We start from the raw sequence: 23661 nt of genomic DNA, 5'->3' as shown, positions 1-23661 counted from the left end.
CAACAGAGCTACAGCACCACTTATTCTGAAATGATACATCTTTTAGACATGATGTATTCTATAGGCACAATCCCCTTCCTTATATACACATGCACAAGTTAGGGAGCCACCGCATGAGAATTTAACATGTGTTTCTGACAGAAAAACAAGAACATCAAGAAGTCGCTGATTGAACAGAAAACTGTGACAAAGATGAGGTTATAGCAGGTCTCTATTATCTGATGTTCTTTAAGACCGTGGGAGAAGTGAACCTGTTCTTTGGTTGACGGTCTCTCCTCATGTAACCCCTGTGTGTATACAATGTGCCAAGAGGACTGAGAGCCAGTCTGAATACAGGACCAGATCACCCTCTAGTGGTTCTGATACAACACCGCTGCTTCTGATCACATGGAGTTCCCAGTGATGTTTAGCATAAACAGAATCTTTACATGGATCATAGACCCTTCCATCAAATCAATGTCTCATGAAAACATGTTATCTTTTCAAGAAAAATGACCAAACACATTTTCAAGTGACAATATGTTCTTACTTTAATATATGTTCTTGCTTTTTCTGTATGCAGAAATAAAGATACATGCATTGATAATCAATAGCATAAAAACAGTATGATATAGCTACATGATCAAAAAAACTGCCATTTAAAAATATATATATATATAATGGTTTAAAAGCACATTAATGCCCGATAATGAATCAAACCCCTGGCTAGCCCGACCCCGGATACTTCATATCTGAAAGGATACAGTAGAAACAATAGGCAGGGTGGAATTTAGTCATGTAAGTAAGCATTTCACTGTTAGTCTTCACCTGTTGTTTATGAAGCAAGTGACAAAAACGGATTGGATTTGCTTACACCTGTCCTTTCTCATCTTACACTCACATGCATAATGTGCTAGGTTCGAGTTGGGATGGTTTAGGGGTCATTCTCTGTCCCTCAGAGTGTTCAGCTGTCACCCTCTACTGAAGAGAGGGAATAACTAGATGTATATGATGGTGGGAAGGAAAAGCATCATGACTCAGCACTAACATACAGTAAGCCTATATGCCAAGGCTGCTCACCATAAAACAAGGCATTTGATAAATACAACTCACAGCTAACATATAGCTATCTGGTTAGTCAACGATAACATACGCAGCGAAAGCTCGACCAGCATGATTATAATCTGTGAGGGTTAACCTATATGATCCTGTATTTATTCTACCACTGACATGTATAAGGCTGCATCTCAATGACAACCTATTCCCCAAGTAGCAGCCTTGGGTATTGTATTTTACCACAGATGACTTGACCTTTGGCTACACTGGAAGACGCAATGGAGGACATTGGCCTCATGAGTTAAGACACCATACAATAAGATTAGCACCTCTGGGTTATGTGATCACAATGTAACAAACACACACACAGGAGACCTGAGGTCTTTGGGGATGAGTAAATATCAGTAACTTGTCCCCTGATCATTTGACCCTACACAACCAGGAATTGAAATTACCGTTCTGTTTGCTTGTTTACTAATGATACATAAAAACACTGGCCAATCCCAGCGGAGCTACTGTGAGAGTTAAGGCACACTGTTGGAGAACACGTACTTGGACATTTTTATAATAATAAAATACAGAAATAAAAACAACAGTCCATCTCTGTCACAGAGAAGAGAGAGGGGCTAATCCTGTCGTCATAACCACACGCTGGCTGTATCCTTCCACTCCGAAGCACCCCTCTTTATACCATGAACTGAGTGTATCCCTCCGACGCGTACAGATCAAGTCTCCTACACCATAAAGTGGGTGTATCCCTCTGCCATGGCCATATCACGCCTTCTACACCATGAACTGAGTGTATCCCTCCGCCATGCCCATATCGCGCCTTCTACACCATGAACTGAGTGTATCCCTCGGCCCCAGTGACAATGACATCCATCCAGATCCTCATGGCCTCAGGAGAGGGGGCCACCATGTAATAGACCCTGTCATGAGTCTTCACACTGAACGTCAGACACGGGTTAGGACTCTGGAGGGAGGAGGGAAGGAGGGGGAGAGAAGAATAGGGAAAGGGATCAGATACAGCAAGGCTACAAGGATTCAGCATTTAATAAGAGAAAGACCTTGTCTAACACACAATAAAGGAGTAGGTACCTTGTGTGCGTTCTTTAAGTGGTCGTAGTAAACTTCCTCTATTGCTTGGAAGTAGATGACCCCTTTCAGCTTGGCCTCATGCTTGTCTGCAGCAGTGACAAAAACACAACAGTTAGAAACACACAAGCAGACCAGAAGACTAGGACTCAGTGGTGTGTGTTACTCACACTCCAGTCCATGGTCCCTGTCCGTTCTTTACCTGAGAAGTAGGAAAGCGTTCGTCGGTTGCGGTCAAAGACGAACCAGCGTTTCTTCCAGGTCTTGATCTTTCCCCCCATCTTGACCAGGAATCCTCGGCACGTCTTCTCCGTGAGGGACAGGTGGAAACAGGTGTCAGCACTGTGGCCCGCTGACTCTATATGGGCTTTTAGGTCAAAGTCATCCTTACGAACTGGTAGGTAGCGCGTCAGAGGACGGGACTGTGGGGACAGGGGTTAAAGGTTACTCTAGTGGTCAGCAATCTTAGTCCTGGAGAGATATTGTTTCGTATGCCTATTGTTTCACCTGTGCTCTCTGTTTCTCCCGTAGTTTCACCTCCCTGTCGATGAGTTTCTGTCGTCTGTTGGTCTCCTCCTGCAGTCGTTTCTCCAGATCCTCCCTCCTCCTCCTCTCCTCCTCCAGAGCCTGTTTGCGTGACTCCATCTCTTGCTCCTGCACCAGACACACCACACACTTTACTTTAGATGTCAGTGTGTGTGTGTGTTTCTTTGTTTATCTGTGCACGTGTGTATGTTACCTTGTGTTCTATGAGGCGATTCTTCTCTGCCTGAGCCTGTCTCAGCAGACGCTCCATTTCCTCCAGTTTGGTCACGTTAGACATACTGGCACTGCAACACACACAGTCATTCTACAGGCTGGGAATGATGCAGCACAGGACTTATTCTTCCCATGGAACACACACAGTCATTAAGAATGGGCCCTGCTGGAACACATTAGAACCAGCCTGGACGTGTGTGTGTGTGTGTGTGTGTCAGCACAGTCTGCTGCTTTTCATTTCCACTTCAAAAGAAACACCTGGAATAAGTCTAACTAACTCCTCCTCTATCCATCTCTGCTTCATCTCTACCATAATCCTTCATTCCTTCTCTCAACCCTCTTCCCTCTCATCTCATCATCTCTCTCTTCTCTCGACATCTCTTCGCTTACATTTGAATAACTTCGCAGACACTTTTATCTAGGGCGACAGTAGTGAGTGCATGCATTCTCATCGCTTTTTTGTACTATGGCGTTGCAAGCACCATGCTCTACCAACGGAGCCACACGGGGCTTCTCTTTCCTGTTCCTGTCACCTTTCTCTGAAAGAGGCCTCTCCCTTACATAACTAGTACACACACACACACACACACACACACGTCACTCCAGTGATGGCTTTACAGAGATGCAGTATTCCATATGGTGTTCCATTCCCGAGGCTACATAGATACTCCTTTGGGAATTATCCTGATTGGAGCGCTGTGTGTGTGTTTGTATGTGTGATTACAGCGCCATGCAGATCAGAGAGGTAATCCAACAGGAATGCTAGCCAGGAAATATAAGCAACCTGAAGCTCAGACTCTCTCTCTCCCTCCCTCCCTCCCCCCTGCTTACCTGCATATATGAGAGGGAATGGAGCTTATTGTCCATTCAGATGCTCCAAGCTAGTCCAGTCCAATTTAACCCCAAAAGAACCAACCAGAGCCAAGACCCACAGAATACAGAATCTGTGCCGTGAGTGTACAGAACCAATCCCGTTTTATCTTCAGTCCAATCCGAAATGAAACCACAAAACCTAATTGTGCTTTGCTGTGTCACTGAAAGCTTCACGGTGCACAGAAACAAGCAAACAGCTCCAATGTCTGGACCACAGAAACGGACTAACCCATCTAAATCCCAGGGGTGTAGAGCTGGACTGAACCCTCTCCAGACAGACATAGAGAAAGCGAGAGAGAGAGAGGGCACTCTACATACAGAACTTATGATTTCACCATAGTGAGGCTGAACCCCAAATCTACCTCCGCTTGATAGCTATCCCCGCTTGTAACCTGATTCCCCTAACCTCCCCCTGAGGAGGGAGCCTAAATGGCAGGAGAGCTACAGGTCCATTTGCAAACATACGTTTTACATTAGCTCTACACAAACACACACAAATGTTTCAACATGCATGAACATTCACCTCTCTCCCTCTCCATGTTTCACATGATAGAAAATGAGAAACTGACTTCATATGATCGGTATGCACATTCAGCCTCTGAACACATACACACATATCAATTCTCCCACTTTTCCTTCACCTCTCCCGCTCTCCAACACACACACACACACACACACACACACACACACACACACACACACACACACACACACACACACACACACACACACACACACACACACACACACACACACACACACACACACACACACACACACACACACACACACACACACACACACACACACCTACCAGGAGACGTTGTCGGGGGAGCAGGCAGAGATGCTGGTCTCCATTGAGTCAGAGCTGTCCACGCTCATGGTGTCATATGCCTGGCCGTTATCACAGTAACCGTAGGTGTCCAGGTACACGTTGGACTGGGAGGCGGCCCGAGAGCTCGGCTGACCTAGACCAAGACCACAACAAGACCACACACGGTCAGACAGAGAGAAACCACAACAAAATCACACAGTCAGAAAGAGAGAGACCACTACCAAAGCACACAGTGTCCGAGAGAGAGAGAACAAAGACCAGAAAGAGAGGATACAAAAATATATTTTTTAAACAGCGTGAGAGAGAAGCTGTGCATATTTGATGTGTGTATACCATCGAGTTACCTGTCTGTACCCCTCCCTGCACTGAGCCCTGTTCTCCATGACCGCTCCCCAACTCAGGGACCACAGTCTGACCGTACGGTACAGACTGTTGGCCCTCCCTCTGATCACACTGACCAGCCACGGTTAAAACACACACAGCAAACTAAAGGTGCAAAAAGTTACCACAAACAAAAGGTCCAAAAAGGTCCAATGTCCAAAACCGTTTAGTCCAAAAAATAGATCCCAGAACAAAATGAACAACCACAACCAGTGGACCTCCAACCTGACTGTCACTACGAAGGGAGTAATGTAACACGCACTCCTACAGTAGGGTACAGCAAAGACACACACACACACAGACCGAGACACACACAGGAAGCCTGATACCATCACCCAGAGAGGGTCAGAGACACACCACACCCCTCTGATGACCCACCCCAAGGGACAGGCTTCAATCTCACCACAACACGCGCACGCACGCAAACACACACGTTATCCATGGGTTACTAGGACCTATTAACGGATGCTTCACAACAGCAGAGAGCATTTCCTGCCTCTCCTCAAATCTCTCTACAAGCAAATAAACAAACCATGCTTCTGTCCACCCATCACACACACACACACACACATCTGACGATCCATCTTTTTTATAGGTTGAAACCCTTGCCTTATAAGGTAAGCTGTGTGACTAACTTGTCCCGAGGGTCACTGGTGGTGTGACAGACAACTCTCCTAGACAAACTCCTCTTCCCTCCCCTCTCACTACTTCAGTTTCACGGTCAGTTTACACATGCGTGAGGTGTGTGTCCTCACCCTTGTGCAGGCGCCGTTTATCTGTGTCTCTATTGGAGACAGACAAGGCCCGGGGTAGAATACTGCCACAGCTAGAACTCTGGACCAGGGGCTGATGGGACTGTGGAGGACCAGAAAGAGAGAGAGATTAAAGGTGTGTGTGTGTATGTGTGTGTGTGTGTGTGTGTGTGTGTGTGTGTGTGTGTGTGTGTGTGTGTGTGTGTGTGTGTGTGTGTGTGAGAGAGTGAATGTGTGTGTGTGTGTGTACCTTGTTAGGCATGCTGCGTCCTAGTGTAGCACAGTTGAACTGAGGGGTGACAATGGACGGGGTCTTCTTCCTGGGTAATGTGTCACTCAGGTGGGCCCCACCTTCTTTCACTAACCTCTTTCTCTCCTCCAGTGAACGGAAGTGCTGAACACACACACAATAGTCAGAATCACACACACACACACACAAACGCGCGCACACACACGCGCACACACACGCACACACACAGCCTTTACCTGCCTGTTGTGGCGGTGTTTTTTGACAGGCAGAGGAGGAGGAGGAGAGTCAGGGAGGGGAGAGGGGTCACGATAGGTCACCATGTCCTCCGGCCAATGAACCGAGGGGGTTTTGGTGAGAGGGGGGCGGCGGGGCAACAGGGGATGGGAGGAAAAGGAGGAAGGACAATCGACAGGAGAGGAGGAGTGACAGAGCTTAAAGAGGAAGAGAGGAACACCATCAAAGAAAGAGAGAGTACAGCAGACAAAATATAAAATCAAGAAAAATTGAAAAGCAAATGCATGGAAAACTGAGGAAGGCATACAGTGCATTCGGAAAGTTTTCAGACACCCATAGGGATGGTGCCAGGTTTCCTCCGGGTGAGATGCTTGGCAATCAGGCCAAATAATCCAATCTTGGTTTCATCAAACCAGAGAATCTTGTTTCTCATGGTCTGAGAATACTTTGGCAAACTCCAAGCGGGCTGTCATGTGCCTTTTACTGAGGAGTGGCTTCCTTCTGACCACTCTACCATAAAAGCCTGATTGGTAGAGTGCTGCAGAGATGGTTGTCCTTCTGAAAGATTCTCCCATCTCCACTCTGGAGCTCTGTTAGAGTGACCATTGGGTTCTTGGTCACCTCCCTGACCAAAACCCTTCTCCCCCGATTGCTCAGTTTGGCCGGGCAGCCAGGTCTAGGAAGCGTCTTGGTGGTTCCAAACTTCTTCCATTTAAGAACGATGGAGGCCACTGTGTTCTTGGGGACCTTCGATGCTGCAGAAATGTTTTGGTACCCTTCCCCAGATCTGTCTTCCTTCGACCTTATGTCTTGGTTTTTGCTCTAAGCTATAAAAACAAAGAGAGTCGTACACTCCATATGTATAACCTCCCAGTAATTTATTGGGTAAAACATACACTGTGACATACACTGTCAACTGTGGGACCTTATATAGACAGGTGTGTGCCTTTCCAAATCATGTTCAATCAATTGAATTTACCACAGGTGGACTCCAATCAAGTTCTAGAAACATCTCAAGAATGATCAATGGAAACATGATGCACCTGAGCTCAATTTCAAGTGACATAGCAAAGGGTCTGAATACTTATGTCAATAAGGTATTTCTGTTTTTTATTTTTAATAAATGTGCAAAAATCTCTACAAATCAGATTTCGCTTTGCCGTTATGGGGTATTGTGTGTAGATTGATGAGAGAATTTTTGAAATAAATTTTAGAATAAAGCTGTAAAGTCAAAGGATCTGAATACATTCTGAATGCACTGTAAATAATGTTATCCTCCTCCACACAAACACACCTACTGACCAACAAACACACGTGCCCCTTACACACACACCTCGTCCTCCGCTGGTTTTTGGGCGCTGTCGTCAGTGGGGGGGCTAGGCTCAGAATCAGGGGAGGGATTGGCCAGAACAGGGGCAGTGGCGGGACTAGGGTTTCCCCCCAGCTGGGAGTAAATTTCATTGATCTCACTGACTGTTACATAGCCCTGGAACATACCATGAGGGAAAAGGGGGGAGAGAAGAAGTGGCTAGAAATGGAGTGGACAGAGAAAGGGAGAAACAATGGTGAAAGAGAGGGAGATTAAAAGGGAGAGAGATTAAATAAAGAAAGGGGTTGAGAGATAGAGAGAGAGAGAGAAAGGGAGATTCAGCCATGTTAAAACTTTTTGTTAGCTTGGTCAGTTAAACTGCAGCATCAGAGACAGAGCTGTACTGTTCCATTAGTTTCACATAGACAATGAATGAAGAGAGAAGGTTAAACATAAACAATATGAACATCTCACCAGCTAATGTGAGATTTTTACAATACATAACAGGACACATACAGTGGGGCAAAAAAGTATTTAGTCAGCCACCAATTGTGCAAGTTCTCCCACTTAAAAAGATGAGAGGCCTGTAATTTTCATCATAGGTACACTTCAACTATGACAGACAAAATGAGAAGAAAAAAAATCCAGAAAATCACATTGTAGGATTTTTAATGAATTTATTTGCAAATTATGGTGGAAAATAAGTATTTGGTCACCAGAAACAAGCAAGATTTCTGGCTCTCACAGACCTGTAACTTCTTCTTTAAGAGGCTCCTCTGTCCTCCACTCGTTACCTGTATTAATGGCACCTGTTTGAACTTGTTATCAGTATAAAAGACACCTGTCCACAACCTCAAACAGTCACACTCCAAACTCCACTATGGCCAAGACCAAAGAGCTGTCAAAGGACACCAGAAACAAAATTGTAGACCTGCACAAGGCTGGGAAGACAATCTGCAATAGGTAAGCAGCTTGGTTTGAAGAAATCAACTGTGGGAGCAATTATTAGGAAATGGAAGACATACAAGACCACTGATAATCTCCCTCGATCTGGGGCTCCACGCAAGATCTCACCCCGTGGGGTCAAAATGATCACAAGAACGGTGAGCAAAAATCCCAGAACCACACGGGGGGACCTAGTGAATGACCTGCAGAGAGCTAGGATCAAAGTAACAAAGCCTACCATCAGTAACACACTACGCCGCCAGGGACTCAAATCCTGCAGTGCCAGACGTGTCCCCCTGCTTAAGCCAGTACATGTCCAGGCCCGTCTGAAGTTTGCTAGAGAGCATTTGGATGATCCAGAAGAAGATCGGGAGAATGTCATATGGTCAGATGAAACCAAAATAGAACTTTTTGGTAAAACCTCAACTCGTCGTGTTTGGAGGACAAAGAATGCTGAGTTGCATCCAAAGAACACCATACCTACTGTGAAGCATGGGGGTGGAAACATCATGCTTTGGGGCTGTTTTTCTGCAAAGGGACCAGGACGACTGATCCGTGTAAAGGACAGAATGAATGGGGCCATGTATCGTGAGATTTTGAGTGAAAACCTCCTTCCATCAGCAAGGGCATTGAAGATGAAACGTGGATGGGTCTTTCAGCATGACAATGATCCCAAACACACCGCCCGGGCAACGAAGGAGTGGCTTCGTAAGAAGCATTTCAAGGTCCTGGAGTGGCCTAGCCAGTCTCCAGATCTCAACCCCATAGAAAATCTTTGGAGGGAGTTGAAAGTCCGTGTTGCCCAGCAACAGCCCCAAAACATCACTGCTCTAGAGGAGATCTGCATGGAGGAATGGGCCAAAATACCAGCAACAGTGTGTGAACACCTTGTGAAGACTTACAGAAAATGTTTGACCTCTGTCATTGCCAACAAAGGGTATATAACAAAGTATTGAGATAAACTTTTGTTATTGACCAAATACTTATTTTCCACCATAATTTGCAAATAAATTCATTAAAAATCCTACAATGTGATTTTATGGATTTTGTTTTCTCATTTTGTCTGTCATAGTTGAAGTGTACCTATGATGAAAATGACAGGCCTCTCTCATCTTTTTAAGTGGGAGAACTTGCACAATTGGTGGCTGACTAAATACTTTTTTGCCCCACTGTATCTCAAACAGACCGTTGAAAAACGCTTGCCATTTCGTCATAGAGGATGATGTCATCCTTCTGAAGAGGATGAGCTGGCCAATCAGCAGTCTACTCACATTAATATTTTTTATGACCAGTATACACCGGTCATGTTGTTGGGTATGCCCACATCATTCCAAAACAGAAAAGCTGCTTTTTAACATACTTAATTACCATTTTTGGAAGGAAAACTATTTCACTCGTAATTATAGGTCATATTTCATAGAAATCTGGAAAGTTACTTTAAATGACTAAGGATGATGGAGAGAGAGAGAGGTGGAGGCAAGGATGAAAGATAGATGGAGGGAGGACATAGTACCTCAGCGCTCTTTATGGAAAGAGAAGAAAGGAGGGAGGATAGGACCAGCAGGTCAGCAGGAAGGATAAGAGAAGAAAGAGAGGAAGAGGCGTGGTCACGGGACTGGTCGCTAGGAGATCGACACACGTCAGCCAACAACGCAGTATCCTAGGAAACAGGAAAGGAGGAAAGGAGAGGAAAAGAGGAGGAAGACAGTGAGACGAGGGGGACCATGGGTGGGAATGGAGGTTGCTAGGCAATAGTCAAACATACCTCCTTAAGACTGATAGGGCTGAGAGGGAAGCCCCGCCCACCTGTGAGGTCAGCATACTTCCTTTCCACAGAAGCAAGCTTATCTTTCTCCTGAGAGAGAGAGAGACTTTAATATGCAATTAGGACTGAAATCAATGGACTGTTGCAAAACACACACACACACACAAACAGACACACACACACTGTGCGTACATACCCTCTGCAGCATCATCTGCAGGTTGGTCCTCTCCTTCAGGAAGCTGTCCTTTTCTCGCTGAGCCTGCTGGGTAATCTGTCCCGCCTGCTTATTTAGGGCCACCAGCCTCTCCTTGGAACACATACAGTAATTTAACACACACAGTTTAACACACATACACAAAACACACTCATACTCTAACACACACACCGTACCTTGCGTGTGACGGTGCTCCGTTGGTAGTCAGCTATCTCTCTGAGGAGTTGTGTGTTTTCCTCCTTCTCCTCATCATGACGACTCTCTCTCTCCAGCTGCTGAAACTCCAGGTCCTCAAAACGCTTCGTCTCAGCTTCCAGCACCTCAGAGTTCTGACACACACACACACACGTTTTTCTCGGTTTGTGTTATAACATTTTGGCTGTCCGCAAGTGTTCAATTACTATTTTCTGCATGAGGGAGAGAGCATTCAGTCACACACGCACAAACACAAACACACTCACACAACCACACCAAGGCATGCTCTCGCCAAACCTGATGCACAATCATGCTTCCTCATCGTAACAAAAAACAGCTACTATCCCCCATGAGCAGGCTGACTGTGGGGAGCTTTCTGACGGACATGATATGACACATACTAAAACTGACAGACAGGAGGAGAGGTGAAGAGGAAAACCTCCTGTAGATAAATGATAGGGGGAAGGAACAAGAGGAGAAGGATGGGTGAACAGGTGGGGAAGGTGTGTCACAGGAAGTTGTTTATTTTAGCAGGAAGTGTGTGTGTGTGTGTGTGTGTACTGACCCTGGCGAGCTGCTCCTGTAGGGGCTCCTTCATGGCCTCAGGACAGCAGTGGAGCTGGGAGCGCAGCTCACACACACTCTGAGACAGCTGCTCTACCCTAGCCCTCTCAGCCTGCAGCGACACACACGCCTGGCACACACACACAGACGGATAGACGACAAGCATACACGCACGCTCACACACACATGTGCATATGTACGCAGAGGTACAGTACACACACACACACAGGAATGACAAGCAGACACAGGACAGAGGGAGAGAGGACGGTAGCGTTAGTGGGAGTCGGGAGGCAGAGTTAGTTACTACAGTGTTACAGTGGTCAGGAAAGCAGAATGGACTAGAGGGCAGAGGGGAGGGAAGGACTGACACAGCGGTGGGTTGGGGATGATGAGGGTTATTATGAGAGGGAAAGGGGTCTTCAACACAGACCACCAACAGTCCAAGACGTTCAGGCTGACCAGACACAGGAGAAACAGGCTAACTGACCAGACACAGGAGAAACAGGCTAACTGACCAGACACAGGAGAAACAGGCTAACTGACCAGACACAGGAGAAACAGGCTAACTAACCAGACACAGGAGAAACAGGCTAACTGACCAGACACAGGAGAAACAGGCTAACTGACCAGACACAGGAGAAACAGGCTAATTGACCAGATACAGTATGTGTCAAACTAGACAACTTTATTTTTGTCTTTCTCTCAACTGATCCTTATCTGTCTTCCTCTCATCAGATCTGTAATCACCAAAATGTGTAAGGGTAAGTCTCTCTCTGTCTCCTATCTCTCTCTCTCTCCATGGTATGTGGTTCCTCTCTCATGTATCTGCCAGCTGTAGGGTTAATGCAACTCTCCGGAAGCAGGCCTGAACACGACCCAGAGGAGAAGAGGGTGCCAACACACACACTTCCTCCTATCTATCCAACCCCCCTTCATTCCCCTGTCATCGATCTTTTAGTAGAACCTCACTATACACCCCCCTCCCCCCCCCCCCCGTGTATTAACAGCTGTATATTTGGACCAGAGACTGCATGACAGGGATTTACACATACCAAGTCAGCTAGTCACATGTCAATCAATGTATCGCTGGGTGTGGCTAGAGAATATATACTGCAGCATGCTCATTACATATGCACACAGTGCTTATGACACCACAAACTCTTAGAAACTCCATATAGCAGTACACACACAGACACACACTCTTTCACTCTCCCTCCCTCATGTTGCCCCAGTGTTATCACACAGTGGTATTACCGGAGTCTTCTGGTTCTGTGCCTGTTGTTCCATGTCAGACATCTTGGTGTTGAGTGTCTCCAGAGCATCTCTCTCCTGCTGCAAGGCTGCTAGCTCCGCCTGCTGCTCTGCCTCCACCAGGGCACGCTCCACCTCTACCTGGATGGCCAGAAAGAGGGAGTGAGTCTCTATCCATCTCTACCTCTATTACCTCCTTCCTCCCTACATCTCTCCACCATTTTTACATCCCTCCCTCCCTCTTTCTACCTCTCTAAGAGACTCGTCCATCTGGTTGTCCAGTTCTTTGATCTTCTGTTCCAGCTCCTCCATGTTGTTCAGCACCTGGATCCTCTCCTCCTCCACACGGGTCACTTCCTGCCTCCGCTGGCCCTCCTCCACCAGCGCCTAAAGATGACGTCACACTCTCACAATGGAATCTATGCTATGTTCTTTATTCACGGGTCCTGGAGAGCTACAAGGAGTGAATACATTTGTTTCCAGCCAAGAACTAACAAACCTGATTCCGTTTATCTAGCTCTTGATGATTAGTTAATCATGTGTGGTAGTGCAGGGCTGGAACAAAAGCTACATGTTGTCCTGAATGAGGGGTGAAAAACAATACGGTTCATAGAAAAGCTCTAGGTATTAACATGATAGCTAAATCCAACCAATTAAGCTATCTGTAGAGTACCTTTCTGTTCTTCAATTACTCACCAGAAACTATGCAGCTGTTCATACGTACCACACACACACACGCCAGCTGCCCACCTTAGGTTGCTATCCTTAGCACTCTCTAATCTAATAACCAGACTGTAAATATCTCATGTGTGTGTGACCTCTCACAGCAAACAATTTTTACAGTATCCAGCACCTCCGGGTTCTCACAGTAAAATAGAAGACTAATTCACAACAACAAACAACCCTGACCTCTAAAACAATAGGTTGCTGTGGAGGTCTAAGAAGAAAATACATTTTTGAGAGTAGGGAAAATAAAAATACAGTATGTGGACCTTAAATGGTAAGGTAAGTCAGATTCCAGAGGAGTTTCCACATCAGAACTAAGGAATGTACAAGGAGGGGTTGAGCCGTGACCATGGCTAGTGTGTGTTTTCTTCTGTTTACAGTGAGAGGGGAGCTCTCTTTCTCTCTACCACTCTCCTCTAACTCTCATTTAGTCATGAGAAGCTACATTAAGCTGCATATAGCTTCATAGGCTGTTATTAAGCTTGATTAGGCCTGTGTAAGGATTGCCTGACCAGAGGTCTCATTAACAGGTTGCCAGGTGATAAACACTCTGCCTCCTGTCAATCATTTAACAAGGCTTAATTAAGCTTTACTCAGAGGAAGGACAGCAGTAGCACCTTATGTATTTGTGTGTGTGTGTGTGTGTGTGTGTGTGTGTGTGTGTGTGTGTGTGTGTGTGTGTGTGTGTGTGTGTGTGTGTGTGTGTGTGAGTGAGAGAGAGAGAGAGAGGCAGGGAGGTTGGCTGAAAGAAGTACAGGAGAAAGGGAACAAGAGATCAAATATAAAAATGGGAGAAAGCGAGAGTGAGAAAGCAAAAGCGAGCGAGAAAGTGAAAAACTCTCACCCGATTGGTCCTAGGCAGGCGCGCGGTGGGCGAGGTGGCGGAGCTTCGTAGGCTGATGGCCGGCGATTCCGCCCTGTTGTCCCGGTGGCCGCTGCTCCGTCGCTGTCGGACTGGACGCTCCTCATCGTTACCATAGTAACCGTTCTCCGAGCCGCTACCGGCCCCATTTCCGTTAACGGTTGAGTCGGAGAAGACGGATTCTGACTCATCGTCATCAGAGACCTGGAGTTTCTCTAGTTCCCGGTTGATCTTCTGAAGGTCGGCTAGACCAACACCGGTATCGACACTAGAACCAACACCCCTCTCCCTGTCCTGCTCCGATCGACCCAGCTCTGAACACAGAGACAGAATGGTTTCCAGCCGCTGGCGTTCCTACAACACAGCACACACAGTTAGAAGCCCACACAAATAGGTACATACAGAGTTACACACACAGACATACTTAGATATATATGTACAGAGATACACACACACAGCAAACACATGGATTATTATCTATATCCAACTGAGAGCCAAATACACAGATATTACCTGTGGAAGCATGGCTGCCATTAGGAGCATTTCTCCTCACAGACACTCCATAGGGCAAACAGACTTTTCTCATAGCCTTTATATTTCTCTCATAGAGAATAACGAGAGCCCACAATAACACAAACTAAACCTATAGCTAACTAACTAACTACTAGCGCTTTGCTACTGAACTAGCTATAGAAATTCACTAAGACAGTGGGCTGCTATCTGCAATGCACTGCTGCAGGTGAGAGAAATTAGAAACCACATTGCCCCGAGAACTGAGTGACTGCTAGCAGATACAGTGAGTAAGAGAGAGAGAGAGGAGAGAGAGAATTCATGTGTGTGTGTGTGTGTGTGTGTGTGTGTGTGTGTGTGTGTGTCTGTATGTGTGAGAGAGAAGAGGCAGCAGGAGGCTTTCCTGCGAATGTTATTGGCTCGGAGTCAAACTCTCCAACCGGAAAAGCCCAACGTACTACATACAACATTGGAAATATATCCCAAACACACACACACACACACACGCGCGCGCACGCACAGGAGAGAGACTAGAAATACATCCCACATGCATACACATCTACACAAACAGAGGCCAATAATAACAACGGTCAGTCAACAAGTAGCAGAGTAAAGCAATACTCTGTCAATTTGACACCTGATTCAGTACTAATGGAGACAAACCGCTGTAGACCTACTACACAAAAGGAGGTGAAGCAGTACAGTTAATAACAGCAACTGGCTCTGGGTGTAACCTGATCTGATCACAAACAGCCCTGGCACCCACAGGAGAGGATATACTGATATAGAAATGCAATCCTTCCTCTTCTCTCACCATCCCTCTCTCCCCATCTACACCCTCTCACTCTTTCTCCCCGTCTTGCTCTCCCTCCATCCATCCCTCTCCTATCCCCAGTCACAATCTCCCCCTCTACCCTTCTCCATTTTCTCTCTCTCCCTTCCCTGTGTCTACCCACCACTCTTAATTCAATTTAAATTCCATTTAAGGGCTTTATTGGCATGGGAAATAGATAAACAAAAGTGAAATAAACAATAACAAATGTTTACAGGAAACATTATTCTTTTGAAACTTTTGTGAGTGTAAAGACATTTCAAATGTCATCAAATAGTTACAGGGGTACACACAATGGCGTCGAGGGTACGCCAAATAAATATTTTATTGTTTTTGTAACTTATTTTCTACACATTTTCAAACAGTACATTTATATTTTCCAACGGGGCTATACATTTGGGTGAGGTTTTTTCTCTCGCCTGAGTAGCCTCGTTTCACTGCTCAAAAAAAACTATTAAACCATCCAGTGTTCAGTGAAATAACAACACAATATCAAATACAGGTAGCCTAGTCAAATAATTAACATCCAATCACATTAACCGTTACTCTCTCGCGAGAAACCTTCACTCTTGCGCGGACTTTTAGAAACATGACAATTTGAAAAATAAGCCACCAGAGTTTTTGGAGCGAGAATAAAGATGACTTTAGAGTAGTAAGACATGTATAAAAGCAACAGATACCATTAATAAGAAGGGGCTAGAAGCGTCTTATAGGGTGAGCTACCGAGTCGCTAGGACAGGCAAGCCCCATACTATTGTGGAGGACTTAATTCTTCCTGCTGCCGCGGATATGGCTGGGACAAAGCTGGGGGGAAAGGCCAAAAAAACTACACAGACAACGCCTTCATCAAACAACAGTTTTTCACGACGCATCAGTGACATGGCAGGAGATGTTTTGAAGCAATTACTGCTTCACATACAAGCCAGTGAATTCTACGTGTTACAGCTGGATGAGTCAAATCAAATCAAATCAAATTTTATTAGTCACATACACATGGTTAGCAGATGTTAATGCGAGTGTAGCGAAATGCTTGTGCTTCTAGTTCCGACAATGCAGTAATAACCAACAAGTAATCTAACCTAACAATTCCACAACTACTACCTTATACACACACACAAGTGTAAAGGGATAAAGAATATGTACATAAAGATATATGAATGAGTGGTGGTACAGAACGGCATGGCAAGATGCAGTAGATGGTATAGAGTACGGTATATACATATGAGATGAGTACTGTAGGGTATGTAAACATAAAGTGGCATAGTTTAAAGTGGCTAGTGGTACATGTATTACATAAAGATGGCAAGATGCAGTAGATGATATAGAGTACAGTATATACATATGAGATGGGTAATGTAGGGTATGTAAACATTATATTAAGTGGCATTGTTTAAAGTGGCTAGTGGTACATTTTTACATAATTTCCATCAATTCCCATTTTTAAAGTGGCTGGAGTTGAGTCAGTATGTTGGCAGCGGCCGCTAAATGTTAGTGGTGGCTGTTTAACAGTCTGATGGCCTTGAGATAGAAGCTGTTTTTCAGTCTCTCGGTCCCTGCTTTGATGCACCTGTACTGACCTCGCCTTCTGGATGATAGCGGGGTGAACAGGCAGTGGCTTGGGTGGTTGTTGTCCTTGATGATCTTTATGGCCTTCCTGTGACATCGGGTGGTGTAGGTGTCCTGGAGGGCAGGTAGTTTGCCCCCGGTGATGCGTTCTGCAGACCTCACTACCCTCTGGAGAGCCTTACGGTTGTGGGCGGAGCAGTTGCCGTACCAGGCGGTGATACAGCCCGACAGGATGCTCTCGATTGTGCATCTGTAGAAGTTTGTGAGTGCTTTTGGTGACAAGCCGAATTTCTTCAGCCTCCTGAGGTTGAAGAGGCGCTGCTGCGCCTTCTTCACAACGCTGTCTGTGTGGGTGGACCAATTCAGTTTGTCCGTGATGTGTACACCGAGGAACTTAAAACTTTCCACCTTCTCCACTACTGACCCGTCGATGTGGATAGGGGGGTGCTCCCTCTGCTGTTTCCTGAAGTCCACAATCATCTCCTTTGTTTTGTTGACGTTGAGTGTGAGGTTATTTTCCTGACACCACACTCCGAGGGCCCTCACCTCCTCCCTGTAGGCCGTCTCGTCGTTGTTGGTAATCAAGCCTACCACTGTAGTGTCATCCGCAAACTTGATGATTGAGTTGGAGGCGTGCATGGCCACGCAGTCGTGGGTGAACAGGGAGTACAGGAGAGGGCTCAGAACGCACCCTTGTGGGGCCCCAGTGTTGAGGATCAGCGGGGTGGAGATGTTGTTACCTACCCTCACCACCTGGGGGCGGCCCGTCAGGAAGTCCAGGACCCAGTTGCACAGGGCGGGGTCGAGACCCAGGGTCTTAGAGCTTGATGACGAGTTTGGAGGGTACTATGGTGTTAAATGCTGAGCTGTAATCGATGAACAGCATTCTCACATGGGTATTCCTCTTGTCCAGATGGGTTAGGGCAGTGTGCAGTGTGGTTGCGATTGCGTCGTCTGTGGACCTATTGGGTCGGTAAGCAAATTGGAGTGGGTCTAGGGTGTCCGGTAGGGTGGAGGTGATATGGTCCTTGACTAGTCTCTCAAAGCACTTCATGATGACGGAAGTGAGTGCTACGGGGCGGTAGTCGTTTAGCTCAGTTACCTTAGCTTTCTTGGGAACAGGAACAATGGTGGCCCTCTTGAAGCATGTGGGAACAGCAGACTGGGATAAGGATTGATTGAATATGTCCGTAAACACACCAGCCAGCTGGTCTGCGCATGCTCTGAGGACGCGGCTGGGAATGCCGTCTGGGCCTGCAGCCTTGCGAGGGTTAACACGTTTAAATGTTTTACTCACCTCGGCTGCAGTGAAGGAGAGCCCGCAGGTTTTGGTAGGGGGCCGTGTCAGTGGCACTGTATTGTCCTCAAAGCGGGCAAAAAAGTTGTTTAGCCTGTCTGGGAGCAAGACATCCTGGTCCGCGACGGGGCTGGTTTTCTTTTTGTAATCCGTGATTGACTGTAGACCCTGCCACATACCTCTTGTGTCTGAGCTGTTGAATTGCGACTCGATTTTGTCTCTGTACTGGGACTTAGCCTGTTTGATTGCCTTGCGGAGAGAATAGCTACACTGTTTGTATTCGGTCATGCTTCCGGTCACCTTGCCCTGGTTAAAAGCAGTGGTTCGCGCTTTCAGTTTCACGCGAATGCTGCCGTCAATCCACGGTTTCTGGTTTGGGAATGTTTTAATCGTTGCTGTGGGTACGACATCGTCAATGCACTTCCTAATGAACTCGCTCACCGAATCAGCATATTCGTCAATATTGTTGTTGGACGCAATGCGGAACATATTCCAATCCGCGTGATCGAAGCAGTCTTGAAGCGTGGATTCAGATTGGTCGGACCAGCGTTGAACAGACCTGAGCGCGGGAGCTTGTTGTTTGAGTTTCTGTTTGTAGGCTGGAATCAACAAAATGGAGTCGTGGTCAGCTTTTCCGAAAGGGGGGCGGGGGAGGGCCTTATATGCGTCGCGGAAATTAGTATAACAATGATCTAGGGTTTTTCCAGCCCTGGTAGCACAATCGATATGCTGATAGAATTTAGGGAGTTTTGTTTTTAGATTAGCCTTGTTAAAATCCCCAGCTACGATGAATGCAGCCTCAGGGTGTGTGGTTTCCAGTTTACAAAGAGTCAGATAAAGTTCGTTCAGGGCCATCGATGTGTCTGCTTGGGGGGGAATATATACGGCTGTGATTATGATTGAAGAGAATTCCCTTGGTAGATAATGCGGTCGACATTTGATTGTGAGGAGTTCTAGATCAGGTGAACAGAATGACTTGAGTTCCTGTGTGTTGTTATGATGATCACACCACGTCTCGTTAATCATAAGGCATACCCCCCCGCCCCTCTTCTTACCGGAAAGATGTTTGTTTCTGTCGGCGCGATGCATGAAGAAACCAGCTGGCTGCACCGACTCCGTTAGCGTCTCTTGAGTTAGCCATGTTTCCGTGAAGCAGAGCACGTTGCAATCCCTGATGTCTCTCTGGAATGCTACCCGTGCTCGGATTTCGTCAACCTTATTGTCAAGAGACTGGACATTGGCGAGTAGTATGCTAGGGAGTGGAGCGCGATGTGCCCGTCTCCGAAGCCTGACCACGAGACCGCCTCGTTTGCCCCTTTTTCGGCGTCGCACAGGGTCGCCGGCTGGGATCAGATCCATTGTATTGGGTGGAAGGCAAAACACTGGATCCGTTTCGGGAAAGTCATATTCCTGGTAGGAACGATGATGAGTTGACGTTAGTCAACAGACGTAGCGGGCCTGGCACAGCTCCTGGTATATGTCCGTTACATTTATGGGGGGTCAATTAAGGAAGACATCCTCTTCTGCAAACCACTGGAAACCAGGACAACAGGAGAGGATCTTTACTGGAGTACTGGACAGCTTTGTGACATCAAATGTACTTTGGTGGTCAAGATGTGTTGGTATCTGTACTGATGGCGCAAAAGCCATGACAGGGAGACATAGTGGAGTGGTAACACACGTGAGAACAAGAGAGCCTCATCAAAATTGCAACAAGCGGTTCTGTGAAAATTAAAATGAATCAAAAGCCACTGCCAGATCTGGATAGGGCTACGCTCAAGAGTTTCTTGCCTTGGCAAATCGCGCTGTTAAGACACTGATGCCCTTTGCAACCACGTACCGATGTGAGAGTGGATTCTCGACCCTCACTAGCATGAAAACTAAATACAGGTACAGACTGTGTCGAAAATGATTTAAGACTGAGACTCTCCAATGCAACCCAACATTGCAGAGTTATGTGCATCCTTTGAAGCAAACCCTTCTCATTAACCTGTTGTGAGTAATTCACAATTTTTGATGAACAAATAAGGTTTTATTGGGAAGATGGCGAAATAAAGAGCAAAATTATTGATTATTATTATATTATTATTTGTGCCCTGGTCCTATAAGAGCTCTTTGTCACTTCCCAAGAGCCAGGTTGTAACAAACACTCCCACTCATTCTTATGTTTAATAAATGTATCGTATAGTGCGTGTGGCAGGCTTACAATGATGGCAAAAAACAACATTTGAGAGTGCGCTGACCCTGGTGCTAGAGGGGATACGCAGCTGGAGGTTGAATGTTTGAAGGGGTACGGGACTATAGAAAGTTTGGGAACCACTGCTAGGGCAACGGTGTCTAGATGGAATTTGTATTTGTGGTCCTGGCAACTGGACTTTTTTTTGAACACCATTATTTTTGTTTTACTGAGATCTCCCTCACCCAGCATAGGAGCAGCTTGTGGAGAAAAATTCCCAATAGTGAAATCAGGGACAGAGTAGTAGTGAAGTTCTCCTGTCTCGCCTCTAGAGGGCAGAGTAGATCCACAGTTAGCATACAGAGGAGACGCATCTCAATAGAGGAGACGCATCTCAATAGTGAAGATGAAGGAGAGGAGACTAGGAGGAAGCGATTTTAGACTATTGAGATAAAGCCTAATTCTCTTGAGTGATTGGTGCATAAATGTGTGTTTCCGACATGTTTGTATGTTCTCCCATGAAGGCAGCCTGTACATCGCTAGGGAAAATACTTTGAGGAATGATCCTCTGGGAATATTCAGCACACTTCAAAAGACGTTCACATTGCCCAACACTTGTATGAAAGCCACCGTCCGTAGTTGTGGCTGCACGTCTTTATTTTGGACTTAGCCCTGTTTACTTTGTGTGCGTGTGTATGTGTGTGTGTGTGTGTCAGAAAAAGAGAGAGTGTGTATCTACCTGCCCTATATTTCTGCTCTCCAAATACAATCTGGTTCTAGCCCACATCTGACAGTTCTGTTATGGGTTCCTAATGATCCAAACCAACCCAACTGTGCTGAACTGCAGATGGCCCTACTTACGGAACCACACACACACACAAAACCACAGAGGGCCCAAAAAAGCCAGTGTTTTCCTCTAAACCAGACCAACCCAGCGGAGGAGTAAGAATAGCTAAGCATGTTAACATAGGCTAGCAGCCAGAGGCAGTACTTCCCTGAGGGAACATATGTTTGTGTGCGTGCATATTCATCTGTGTGTATATGCCCCAACAGTGCAGCTCCTGAAGAGTGTGTTTAGGAGGTTGAGAGGTCAGAGGGAAGATATCTGATTCCACCACATAGCTGTGCTATTTCATTCAGATCTTTAAAAAAAGACACACACACACACTACTCACCAGTCTCTCCACCTCCTGTTCTCGTAGTCTCTCATCTCTCTGGCGATGGTGGTAGTCAGTCAGTTCTTCCTTCCCACTCAGGGAGCTGATACTGCCACTTCTCGCCCTGAACCCCCCCGGTGGGGTCACCCCCACCCCCAGCCCCACTCCTCCCTTCCCAAATGACTGCCTTCGTTCCCCTAACCCTAAACCTGGCTCTATACCTCCCTTCCCAAAAGACTGTCTCCGTTCCCCTAATCCCAAACTAGGTTCTACCCCTCCCTTTCCAAAGGACTGTCTTCTCTCCCCCAGACCGAACCCTGGTTCAAGCCCACCCTTCCCAAAAGACTGTCTCCGTTCTCCTAACCCTAGACCAGGCTCCAGGTTGCCACCCCTGTGCTCCCTCTCCCCGAAAAAAAGCTCTGGTCCAGGGGAGACTCCGCAGCTGGCTGGCCACTCTGGCTCCTGGAGGCTGGATGTGGAGCTGGTGGAGGTGAGGCTGAGTTTCTTGGCCACGCGGGGACTGGAGGAGCCCCCTGATCGGAACGGGACAGTCACGTCTGGAGTGGCCTGGGTGGGAGACTTTGGGGAGGAGAGGGAGATGGATACCACCCCCTCACCTTGGTTCCCCTTGTGGTTCATGTTTTGGGCCTGGCTGTAGTTAAAGTTAGTGGTTTGGTTATGGTTGTAGTTACTGTTTGTGGTGTGGTTTTGGCTATTGTTGTGAGAAGAGTTGCGTAGAGGTTCAGAGCGCCGTGAGGTCGGGGGGAGGGTAGAGAGCACTAAGGCTCCATTATCATGGGAACGTGGCGACGATGACGGGCAGAGGCGGGGCAGAGAGAGGCTGTGACTTCCCATCATGCCGCCTATCGATCCTGCAGAGTACTTCCTGGTTCGGTTGCTAGGTGTCGGCTCATGGTTGCCGTGACTTCGGCGTCCCAGGCGGGGGCTGGAGGGCACGCTGGCTGCTCCACTGGTTGGAGAGAGGGATGAGCGTGGAGGAGGAGAGGAGAGGCTCTCACCACCGGCCACTGAGTTAGAGGAACCTCCACCGTTCCACATCGACAACAGGGGGGAGGAGTTTGGGTTTAGTTGGCGTCGCCCGTCGCCAGGGGAGGCCAGCAGGCTGTCCTGTGATTGGTAGGATTGGTTCCGGGTCATGGAGGATCGGGAGGAAGGGGGGTCAGAGCGCCGAGAGGGGGAGGGAGGGGCGGCGGCGGCTTTGACGGAGAGGGGCGGGCGATCAGAGCCATAGAAACGCCTAGCCTGCTCTTGATAGGCTGACGACATCGAGGTGGGTGAGGTCACAGGCGTGGTGGGTGGAGACTGGGAGAGGGGAAAATACATTAGAAGTGTAAAACCATGTCCATCTAGTGCATGCCTCAGTTCTGCTGGGGTTCGTTGAGAGCTACAGCTGTCATACCTGTGTCATACTGAAGTAGGAGGGGCTAGAGTCCCCATTGGCTCTCAGGCTGGTCTCCAGGGCGATCTTCTTTCGTTGTAAGGTGTCCATCAAATCACGGAGCTCTGAGGCAGAACGCATCCCTCTTGCACTGCCGGCCCCTCCCACCACCCCATGGCTGTAGTCACTACTGAACTTCAGATAGTCTGGGGAGGGAGGGGGAGAGAGGAGATGGGGAGGGAGAGGAGTTCAACTGTAAGTTGTATTAGTTGCATGTACAGGATACACATGGTATACACCATCCAACGAAATGCTTACTTGCAGGTTCCTTCTTGACAATGCAACAGTAGATACAGGAGAGGAGAAAGCAAAAAGGAATACACATAAGACATGTTATTTGAACGTCTCTTATCTTCACCACTGAGTGAACAGTTAAAAAGCATCCTTTACATGAGCTCTGTCCATCATCTGTTAAGTCTGTTGAAGCCTATAGGTCTGAGGGTGTTCTTATTATTCTGAGAATATCTCTGTGGAATCGTGCGTCGACGTGTGCCTTCTTCTGTGTGGTTTTGGTCTGAGAGTAAAAGGAGAACGTTATATGGTGGTTGTACCTGCAGCTAAGTCTATTCATAGCTGGACTTGGCAGGACACTCATAACCCAAACAGCAGAGAGCTGCCA

The 23661-nt window shown here is 47.0% G+C and overlaps 1 protein-coding gene across 8 annotated transcripts in view; it reads right to left on the bottom strand.

Annotated features, from left to right (window-relative positions):
• Positions 1 to 504: 504 nt before the first annotated feature.
• The window catches only part of LOC139583617 (pleckstrin homology-like domain family B member 2), a 55215-nt gene continuing 32058 nt past the window's right edge, over positions 505 to 23661 (bottom strand). For 2 of the 8 annotated variants that reach the window (XM_071414888.1, XM_071414887.1), the window contains 20 exons: positions 23004 to 23188; positions 21602 to 22906; positions 14028 to 14399; positions 12707 to 12844; positions 12461 to 12598; positions 11208 to 11336; positions 10624 to 10776; positions 10430 to 10540; positions 10234 to 10323; positions 9982 to 10128; positions 7548 to 7742; positions 6217 to 6411; positions 5981 to 6124; positions 5734 to 5833; positions 4577 to 4730; positions 2870 to 2960; positions 2638 to 2784; positions 2333 to 2552; positions 2134 to 2219; positions 505 to 2008 (listed from right to left, as the gene is read on the bottom strand). In XM_071414888.1, coding sequence (XP_071270989.1) covers positions 1868 to 2008; positions 2134 to 2219; positions 2333 to 2552; positions 2638 to 2784; positions 2870 to 2960; positions 4577 to 4730; positions 5734 to 5833; positions 5981 to 6124; positions 6217 to 6411; positions 7548 to 7742; positions 9982 to 10128; positions 10234 to 10323; positions 10430 to 10540; positions 10624 to 10776; positions 11208 to 11336; positions 12461 to 12598; positions 12707 to 12844; positions 14028 to 14399; positions 21602 to 22906; positions 23004 to 23188 — 4241 coding nt within the window. In that variant the 3' untranslated portion in view covers positions 505 to 1867. The remainder of the gene's footprint in view (positions 2009 to 2133; positions 2220 to 2332; positions 2553 to 2637; positions 2785 to 2869; positions 2961 to 4576; positions 4731 to 5733; positions 5834 to 5980; positions 6125 to 6216; positions 6412 to 7547; positions 7743 to 9981; positions 10129 to 10233; positions 10324 to 10429; positions 10541 to 10623; positions 10777 to 11207; positions 11337 to 12460; positions 12599 to 12706; positions 12845 to 14027; positions 14400 to 21601; positions 22907 to 23003; positions 23189 to 23661) is intronic. The other 6 variants (XM_071414881.1, XM_071414883.1, XM_071414884.1 and 3 more) reach the window with 6 other exon arrangements.

Source organism: Salvelinus alpinus, chromosome 8 (assembly GCF_045679555.1).
Source record: "Salvelinus alpinus chromosome 8, SLU_Salpinus.1, whole genome shotgun sequence".
NCBI classification, from domain to species: domain Eukaryota; kingdom Metazoa; phylum Chordata; class Actinopteri; order Salmoniformes; family Salmonidae; genus Salvelinus; species Salvelinus alpinus.
This window is presented reverse-complemented; position numbering and strand designations above follow the sequence as displayed.